At 36.1% G+C, this 10,399-nt stretch overlaps 1 protein-coding gene across 1 annotated transcript; it reads left to right on the forward strand.

Annotated features, from left to right (window-relative positions):
• Window positions 1-4,649: 4,649 nt before the first annotated feature.
• On the forward strand, window positions 4,650-7,913 carry LOC106385349 (aspartic proteinase 39-like). The gene is made up of 10 exons (XM_013825282.3): window positions 4,650-5,042; window positions 5,345-5,474; window positions 5,557-5,798; window positions 5,973-6,197; window positions 6,526-6,679; window positions 6,751-6,821; window positions 6,903-6,993; window positions 7,057-7,132; window positions 7,256-7,327; window positions 7,422-7,913. Exons 1-10 carry the CDS (start codon window positions 4,828-4,830, stop codon window positions 7,562-7,564), a joined length of 1,419 nt encoding a protein of 472 aa, XP_013680736.2. The 5' UTR covers window positions 4,650-4,827; the 3' UTR covers window positions 7,565-7,913.
• The last annotated feature ends 2,486 nt before the right edge of the window (window positions 7,914-10,399 follow it).

Here is a 10,399-nt window from a genome sequence, read left to right on the forward strand (position 1 = left end):
TTAGAATCACCCAAGTTCTTTAGCCTTTGATTTTATCCGTAAGAACATATGGGTTTGATGAGATCAGTTTTGCTTGAGCTTCAGTTCTTGTTAGGTAAACAAAACGATTTTGTCTGTTTCTGATCTTGAACCTATCATGGATATCTTGTCCTGATCAGGTTAGACGTGTGTTCAGCTTGAAGTTTATATCAACCAAGTTCATCTTAAAACTTGAGGAAATCGGTAAGCCATAGCTACTAGTTCAGAGAAGTTTTGTTCGGAACAAGTGGACTGATTTGTTAAGCTTCCTGTCTAGATTAGTTTTTAAGCCTGTATGTGGATTGATCTTGGTTCAGTTATGTCGCTTAGATATTTTTTTAAAGGCTTAGCTGAACTGAATTATCCTTCAACAGAACTGAACTGATTTGAACTAAGCTGAGTAGAGTTTATGTTGGAATCGACCTACTGATCATGTATCCACACGTTCTGAATCAGGAGTGAAATGGAGTGTTATTAGTTGAGCTCGAGTTTAGTCTTCCCTAGCCAATCTCATGGAATCAAAGGTGAGTCTAGATAGATGGTTGATCAATACTGAATGTAGATGATTGATAGGCTTTGTCTCTTGAACAAATATTGAATTGGTGAGGTGTTTACTTAGTGTAAACACTTATAAAATATTTATGAGTGATCATAGAGGTTTATTCCAAGCCTTAGTACTTGTTCTCAAGTACTAATACATATGTATAGTATTAAATATATAAGTATAAATCATGTGAAGTCTTATTGTATACTCACTCTCCCGAATTCCCGCATTACCGTGAATTGTTCCTGCGATACGAGACACGATGATGGGGTCGCACCCTGGAGGCCGTGTAACTGGATGCAGCGTTAGATGTTTGATCTTGGAATATCTAATGGAGATGGTAGTTATATTTATTTCCCCTCTAGGCTCGGTTAGCCTTGGTGGTTTTCCGGGTTTAGTCTATATATAAATATTATAAGTATGAGTGAATGGCGGTGTCGTGGAGATGATGTTTAAGATAAGATTCACATCGATGGAATGATAGGCCTTATATATGTATTTTTATTTGTTATGGAATATATTTCCACTGCATACAAATGGAGTTGATTGCTCGAGATATTACTAATATACGTTGGGGTGCGGGACTAGGCTCACTGAGTAAACTAGTTACTCATGACTCATTTGTGATGCAGGTAACTAGTAGACGGGAGACCTTACTCTAGGACAGAAAGGAACAGCATTAGCCAGCGGTAGTTTTATTATCCTTGCAAAGGCGTTTTGATATTTCTTATGTATAAGATTTGTTGACCGAAAAGCTCGAGGTTATTTTATAACAAATTTTGTAAGATGCTTTTAAATGATATATAAAGAACGTTTTTAAAGTACAGACGAACTAACTATCGGATATTGCTTTTTCGGGTTGAAAAGCCTGGCGTGATATTCAATACGAGCGTTGGTGTTCTTTGGTTGTCGGTCTAAGGTGATCGGAAGTATTCTGAGATCCTCGGATCGACCATCGAGGAACATCGACCGTGTCATTTCCGGTCATCTACGATCGGAGGTGTCACACTTATGGCCTATGCTTTTTGCTCTAACCGTTTGGTGGTGCTGGAAATGGAGATGCGGCTACGTCTTTGGCGAGGAAGGAAAATGTCGAGATAGAGTTCAATTCCTTAAAGATAAAGCTCAGGAAGTGATAAGTGCTAATGTGAAGCTTAGAAAGCACGTGGTGGTCCGGGAACGTGTGAAGAAACATATCTCATGGTTGAGGCCCGTTAATGGTTGGTTTAAACTGAATACTGATGGAGCATCTAGAGGGAATCCCGGTTTTGCTACCACTACAAGAAAACACGCCGAATTCCGACGGAGATTCCGACGGACGACACAGCCGTCGGACACTTTGGACGGAATTCTGACCGATTTCCGACGAAAACAAAAAATCTGAAGTCGTCGGAATTCCGTCGGCTAATTCCGACGAATTTCCGAGAAAACATGGGTCGTCGGAATATTCCGACGACTTTTCGACGATATTCCGATAAACAATATAACCGTTGTAGTCGTCGAAAAGTCGTCGGAATATTCCGTCAAATTTCCGACGATATGCCGATGAAAAGATATAACCGTTACGGTCGTCGGTATTCCGTCGGTATTTTCCGACGAATTTCCGACGAACCAAGTGACCGTTGCCGACAAATAAATATGACCGTTTTATAGCCGTTCGAGATTGGAAAATACTGACGGAATTCCGACGGAATGCTTAATATCTGTCGGTATTCCGTCGGAAAGTCGTCGGATATCCGTAAGCAATTTCCTATAAATGCAACCCCTCCTCATTCATCTCATTCACACCTCATTCTCTCTTCTTTCTCTTTAGTCATAACAATTCCGTGAAAATCATGTCTTCAGGAGCTTATTATCGTTCGTGGATGGATAAACCTCATTTGGATCCCAACACTAATTTGCTTACGGAAGAATACGTTCAAGGAATTGGAGAATTCATGAGGCTTGTTCAACAGCAACCGGATGCAAAAAGTGGTATGTTAAGATGTCCCTGCTCTACTTGCAATAATAATAAGGTTATAAAAGAATTTGATGTTTGGACTCATTTGTATATGAAAGGGTTTTCACGTAATTATAAAGTTTGGTACCTTCATGGGGAAACTGGTTATGAATATGGTAGTACTAGCGAACCTCAGCCTGTTAGTGAACTTCAGCCTGATATTAGGTTAGAAGAACCTAGAACGGATATAGATTAAAATTCAAATTCAGGATCCCGTGATCAAAGGTGTCGTTGATTTGGTGGAAGCTGAAATAGCAACTCAATCTCAGCCTCTCTCTGATGACGGCGATTCTACGGGAGCTTCAACCAACTTGTCCCTATTGCAAATAAATGAGATGGTTGAAAAGGTAATTTTTTTTATTAATATATTTTTTTATAATGTCGATTACTAATTTGTCTATATTTACTAACTTTAAATATTTTTGTAGGCGGTTCCTAAAAGGAAAGGAGGCCGTTTAGTTGGGTTGGCCCGCCGTGCTTCTTCGTATCCGGCGTCTTCTTCGCAAGCTCCGTATGCCGATCCCATGATTCTCGAGGAGCTACATGACAAAGATGAACGGATTGGGGCATTGGAGGAGCAGAACACCACTATCCTTTCGGAGAATGCCACTATCCGTTCGGAGAATGCCACTATCCTTGCTGAGCTGGCATCCCAGAAGAAGTTCAACGCCGAGATAATGCAGAAGCTAGATCGTTTGATGTCTTCGAGTTCTTAGTTTTTTTCAGCTTTTTAAAACTGTCTGAATGTTTTTTTCTTTCGTTTTGCATGAATTTTAAATTTTCTGAATGTTTTTTTTCTATTTCGGTTTGTATGAATTTAAATTCTATAATATTATTAGTTTTAAATTTCAGATTTTATTTATTTATTAATTAATTTTTCATATAAAAAATATATATAAAAATGCAAAATTAATTCGTATTATTAAAATTGACATTTTCCGACGAACTAAGTTCTCGGTAAATACCGACGGAGTATGACTCGTCGGTAAATACCGACGGACTATGATTCGTCGGAACATACCGACGAATGGTGAGTCGTCGGAATTTACCGACGAATCGTAATCCGTCGGTATTTACCGACGAGTCATATTCCGTCGGTATTTACCGACGAATCAGACTCCGTCGGTATTTACCGAGAACTTAGTTCGTCGGAATCTTCGGAGGATCCGTCTCCGTCGGTATATAGTTTTTCCGATGAACTCTAGTCTCGTGTGTCCGCATCGGAATATTGTCGGAAGTTCGTCAGAATGTTATTTCTCGGTATTCGTCAGAAAGTCGTCGGAAATTCTGACGAAATTCCGACGAATTCTTTTTTTCCGACGAAATGATACCGACGAACGCCTTCGTCAGAAATGCGTCGGAATAGGCCTTTTCCGACGAACTTCCGACGATTTTGGCCATCAGAATCTCTTTGTTTTCTTGTAGTGTACGGCGGGTGGGGTTGTAAGAGATGAGAGCGGGATGTGGCAGGGAGGTTTTGCGCTCAACATTGGCATTTGTTCAGCCGCTTTAGCGGAGTTGTGGGGAGAATACTATGAACTGTTTATAGCTTGGGATCGTGGGATTCGTAGAGTGGAAGTGGAAGTTGATTCTGAAAGCGTTGTGGGCTTTCTCAAGACATGGATCCAAGATTCGAATCCTCTGTCGTTCCTAGTACGTCTGTGCTATGGCTTCATATCAAGAGACTGGACAGTCAAAATTTCTCACATATATAGGGAGGCTAATCATCTAGCAGATGGATTAGCTAACTTTTTCTTTACCTTTTTGGTTTTCATTTATTTGAGGTTGTTCGAGAGAGTGTTGTTTCTGTTTCGTTGGAGGATTGTCATGAGGTGTCTAGACCTCGGCGAATTTGCTTGTAATTTGTTTTCAGTTTTTGAATAAAAAGTAGGAGACACATGTCTCCTACCTCCTACCAAAAAAAAATACTTAAATACAAGGTATCAAATTATTATTGGCCGATGAACCCACGGAAACACAAAAACACTATTTTCTTTACTAATCTAAGCATTGGTTTAAGATGAACGAAAAAGGATTGGTTTGAAATCAATGAAAAAGATTTAGCTGTTTCCTTTTAAACCTTCAAACATCACATTTGGCAATTTGCTAAATACGCCTTTGGAAACGCGTCTCTGTGTTTCCTTTGCCGTTAACTGTATCCTCCCCTTGTCTGAATATGAACAAAAATCACCAGAGTTTAATATTATAATTCAAAATAGTCTACAAGTTTTTCTGCCTGGAGAGAAAAAATCTGGACGTTGTAGCGATGGAATCGAGGATAAAGTTTTGTGTTGCGGTGGCAGTTTTCATAATTGTGACTGAAATTGCGTCATGCCATTTCGTGTTTGAGGTACAACACAAATTCGCAGGGAAGGGGAAGAATCTTGCTCACTTCAAGTCTCATGATACACGACGCCACTCTCGCATGCTCGCGTCCGTTGATCTTCCTCTGGGCGGGGACAGCCGCGTAGATTCTGTCGGGTTTTGTTCTTTCTCCCTCTCATTCGTCCCTCTCTCGATTTCTGAGGATCTATCTTTACAGCGAAAATGTTGTATCTAATGAACCTGTAAACGTTTCCACTAGGACGCACATGATTCCTAAAATCTATAATTTTTATGATCTCGACGCGAAGTTACATTATTCAAAAAAAAAAAAAGAAAAAAAGTTGCATGATTCGTTTTGTACTCTTTTTTTTTTTCTTCTCTAGGACATAGTTGATGTATGAAATTGAATCATCTAGGAAGACAGTGAGAAAGTTTCCGTTTGGTTGATATTGTTTCAGATTATACTTCACTAAAATCAAGCTCGGAACGCCACCAAAGGAATATCATGTTCAAGTTGATACAGGAAGTGATATACTATGGATCAACTGCTCTCCCTGTCCAAAATGTCCATCCAAAACGAATTTGGGTGTAATACTTCATTTTATAAAAATAAATGTCTATCGTTAAGACAACTCTAAGCCTCGATCATCCTTTTTTTTTGGCAATGCAGTTTAGTTTATCATTATATGACGTGAACGCTTCCTCGACCTCTAAGAAGGTTGGCTGTGACGATGATTTTTGCTCTTTTATATCGAATTCGGACAGCTGTCAACCCGATCTTGGATGTAGCTATCATATTGTCTATGCGGACCAAAGTACAAGTGAGGGGAACTTTATAAGAGACAACTTATCACTCGACCAAGTTACTGGAAATCTTCTAACCGGACCACTTGCGCAAGAAGTTGTATTTGGGTGAGAAATTAATATCTTGATTCTATGGTACATTAACATTTGGAACAATACTTTTTATGTTTCATGTTGACACCTATGCTCATGTCCGTTCAGAATTGGTACTTGCATTGTAAGAAAGTATGAATATTTTAATTCCTCTTTTGCCGTCTCATGAAGACTCTTCTTTTGAGACAGGTGTGGGAGTGATCAGTCTGGACAACTTGGGAAATCCGAGTCAGCAGTTGATGGCGTTATGGGATTTGGACAAGCAAATACCTCTGTCCTTTCACAACTTGCTGCCGCTGGTGATGCGAAAAGAGTTTTTTCCCATTGCTTGGATAATGTCAAAGGAGGTGGGATTTTTGCTATTGGTGTAGTGGACTCTCCAGCAGTTAAAACGACCCCTATGGTACCTAATCAGTACGTGATGCCTTCTCAAGCATTCTTCTTTTGTTCTTTTCACGCAATAAGCTTAGAGTAGGAGAATGTCCATAATAATATATCCTTTCGATTGAATAGCTTTTTTTCAATCTATGCTACAATTTCATACCTGTCTGGTATGTCCAGATGATTCTTGTTTGACTCCAAAATCAGTTAGAAATATCTTCAGAAGTGAATCAATGGTGCGGAGTTTCCACTGAGATGTAACCTTTAGTCAATCTCAAGACTAAGACATGGTTATATCTATTAGGATGCTACTGAATCATGAATCTTGTAATAACAATATGCGCTGCTCAACAATTTTTAGGATGCATTACAATGTTATGTTGATGGAAATGGATGTGGATGGTGCTTCTCTTGATCTTCCACCAAGTATTGTCAGGAAAGGAGGGACCATTATCGACAGTGGTACAACTTTGGCTTACTTACCACAGGCTCTATACGATTCCCTAATAGAAACTGTAATTTTCTCTACTCATAGCAGTATTGATTTATAGTTTGTGCATCATAAAATGATTTTTTTGCTGTGTAGATTACTTCTCGTCAATCAGTGAAGCTTCACATAGTAGAAGAAACCTTCCAATGTTTCACCTTCACTAAAGAGTAAGACGAACTAGATAAGCTGCTCTGGGACTAGCTTGAACCTCTTGTGTTTATATGCTATATTCTTCCTATAATTTGCAGTGTGAATCAGGCCTTCCCACCAGTAAACTTTCATTTTGAGGACTCTCTCAAACTGACCGTTTATCCCCATGATTATCTTTTCTCACTTGAGGTAAGTAACAGCAGCATTAATGTTGGATTAGGAACGTAACTCTGATTGTCCATTTGCCAACAGTCAGAAATGTATTGCTTTGGTTGGCAAGTTGGTGGAATGACAACTGAGGATAGATCAGAAGTGATTCTCTTGGGAGGTAAAATTTCCAAACGGCACGCATAAAATTGAATATGCTAGACAATACAATAAGTGGTTTTTTTAGTCTCTATTGTGTTACATACAACGCAAGTAGCGTAATTATTGACTTATCATTTTGTAGATATGGTGCTCTCGAACAAGTTAGTTGTATACGATCTGGAGAACGAGGTGATTGGATGGACAGATCATAATTGTAAGTATCTCCAGAACCGAACAAAACAAAACAAACCAAACTCACTCTTCATTCTGTTCTTTGCTCATGTAAAAAAATGGGTTTATGCTATAAGGTTCATCAAGTATCAAAGTAAAAGACGGATCAGGAGGAGTATTCTCGGTCGGAGCAGACAATCTCTCATCAGCTCCTCCTCTGTTGCTGATCGGAAAGCTTCTTGCAATTTTGTCAACATTCGTCGCAGTGGCTTTTAATTAGCTCACCACTCATAATTATATGAGCATTGTTTTGGTGATGGATGCCGTAAGAAGATGTATAATGTTAAAAAGTCTTCTCAACACACACAACACATCTATTTTTCTTGTTTCTGTTTTTATACAGAACATATACAATAATATATAGAGATCTACATGATTTGGTACACATATATGAGAGAGGGGTAATTATAGAGTGTTCCTCAAGAACTGTACAATAATATAGACAACTGCCAGAAACAATGCAATCTGATATGAATCTCCCTCCAAGTGTTGTCGTCTATTTACATCCTACATTGGTGGTGGTTGTGGTCTTTGGGCAATATATAAATGTATAGACAATCCTTCACCCTTGAGCTAATTTTTAAGTGTGAGTTAGGCCCAACACTAATATGGTATCAGAGTACATGGTAAAAGTTCAGCATATGATTTTCCACATAACAGTTTCCTACCTATGTAGCATATACAGGTGGTCCATATTGCTGTGGTATTTTCGAGATGTTGGGCTTGAGCTGTTTCCCTTGGACTGTTTCCACCCACATCTCGAGAGGGGCTATTAACATCCCACACTGGTGGTGATTGTGGTCTTTGGGCAATATATAAGTGTATGGACAATCCTTCACTCTTTAGCTAGCTTTTGGGTGTGAGTTAGATCATCACTAATATCGTCTCTTTGGAAATACTTTATCACTAGAACATTATCTTTAATAGTTTTGACAACGAGAAAAGAGATAATACGATAAAGTGACGCATCAGCATTATGCTTTGACAACAAGAAAAAGAGATAATACAATTAAGTTTTAGGATTTTAATAGTTTTCTATTTTTTCTACTAAATTGCTATTTTACTTTTATTTTATACTAGTTGATAACCTGCGCGGATGTGCGGGGTGAGTTTTATTTACTAATGATCGCTGTATGTTACATCGTGTCATAAGTCTAAAAAGTGTTACCATTTGTGGACATATACTATAATGTGATGCGTATCGGGCCAACATGTTGATGAACTGGTTTCGAAATAGCCCTATTAATTAAACGTTGGGGCTGAAACAATACATAAGAAAAATCCATCTATGGTCTACTCTTTTACCATATATATAAAGGAAAAAACATTGAAAGTGCTGACTTACAATCGAAAAGGTACTTAGGGTTTTGGTCGATTTAAGACTTTTTGACTCTCCACAGGCATTTTTTTGTTTAGATCTATAATATGTGTGCTTAAGATAGCGTTTCTTTAATTCACATATGTTTTGTCTTTGTTTTAATTTCACATAAGCTTTTTCGGAAAATATGAGCTTCGATCGATTGAGAGAAACTTCCAACTGTAATACATCAACAGAGATCCGCTCATCGCGGAAAATGATCATTATGTATACAAATTATTTTTACCTATTATTATATATTTTATGTTCATTTATGTATTATCAAATAATAAATATATGAATAGTTGAGAAGCGAATAAAAATTATGTATACAATTAAACAGAGTAAGCACATAGATTTAAGTAAATAAATCAAAACAATCATTCTATTTATTTTATATAATATATAATTAAATTTAAATGATATTTACATAGATACATAGTATATTTTAATATGAATATTTAATTGAAACTTCTTATTTCTACTCATATGATTTTATTAAAATTATATATTTTTGTAACAAAAAGTAAAACCATTAATCAAAATTCTCAGTGTGAGATTTTTTATTGTTTAAGTAATTTATAATCATTTTAAAAATATGATGCAAAGTACAAAATTAAAATATTCAGGTCGTAATACCTTTTCAGTGAAATTTCAAAATTAACATATACGTATTTTTATATGGTATATAGTTAATTTAAGTGATATTAAAGTATATATATTTAATATGAATACCTATTAAATGATACTTCATGTTCATATGATTTTATGATCATTTGTATCTTTTTATAGGGGAAATTTCATGTTTACCACTTTTATGATACCACTTTTCATATTTACCAGCACTAAATGGACATTTTCAAAAATACCTTCTTCATTAAGGGAAAAAGACTATTATATCATTGTTCTCTGTATATATAACGAAGGGCAATTCTTTCGAATAACCCTTTTTAATTTTTTGTCATAAAAATAGCCTTCAATAAAGAAAATGACCAAAATAGCCTCTTTTTATTTTGAAAATTTCAATATTTATTTTATATTTTTAAAAATTTGAAACCCTATCCTCAAAACCCCACCCCTTCACTCTAAACCCTAAGTCTAGATTAGCTAACCTTAGGGTATAAATGTATTTTTACTCTTTAATAAAATTTCTTTTAGTCATTTTTCTCATTGAAGGCTATTTTTTTGACAAAAACTTAAAAAGGGCTATCCTAGAGAATTTCTCTATAATAAATTATTATTTAATTAATAAAATATGTTTTCAAATGATACTTTTTCAAATTCAAACTTTTTTAATAATTTTTATTGGAATTTTTTTTTCAAAATTTCTTTTTTGAAAATAAAAAATTATGTTTGAAACTATTTTTAATTTTTTTTTAAGTATTTATTTATATATTTATTAGAATCCTAAATTTCACATTTTAAAACCCTACCTCACCACTCAACTCTAAGCCCTAAGTCTAGATTAGTTAATCTTAGGGCTATAAGTTTCTTTTACCCTTCATTAAAAGTGAGAGTAAAAGTAGTTATTGTAAACATGAAAAGTGGTACTATGAATGTGGTATTTGTGGGAATTTCTCCTTTTTATAACAAAAAAGCAAACCATTGTTCACAAAGGTTCTATTGCAATACTTTTAACAGTTTTAGTAATTTATAGTCATTTGAAAAAATAAAAATATAACATATATGAAAAAAATC

Source organism: Brassica napus, chromosome A6, assembly GCF_020379485.1.
Source record: "Brassica napus cultivar Da-Ae chromosome A6, Da-Ae, whole genome shotgun sequence".
In the NCBI taxonomy this organism is placed as follows: domain Eukaryota; kingdom Viridiplantae; phylum Streptophyta; class Magnoliopsida; order Brassicales; family Brassicaceae; genus Brassica; species Brassica napus.

Bases quoted from the DNA above. Each gene is read 5' to 3' on its own strand.
- LOC106385349 (XM_013825282.3), top strand. From the start codon at position 4,828: ATGGAATCGAGGATAAAGTTTTGTGTTGCGGTGGCAGTTTTCATAATT. The intron at 5,475-5,556 runs GTAATACTTCAT...TTGGCAATGCAG, and splicing joins CATCCAAAACGAATTTGGGT to TTTAGTTTATCATTATATGA. The intron at 5,799-5,972 runs GTGAGAAATTAA...CTTTTGAGACAG, and splicing joins GCGCAAGAAGTTGTATTTGG to GTGTGGGAGTGATCAGTCTG.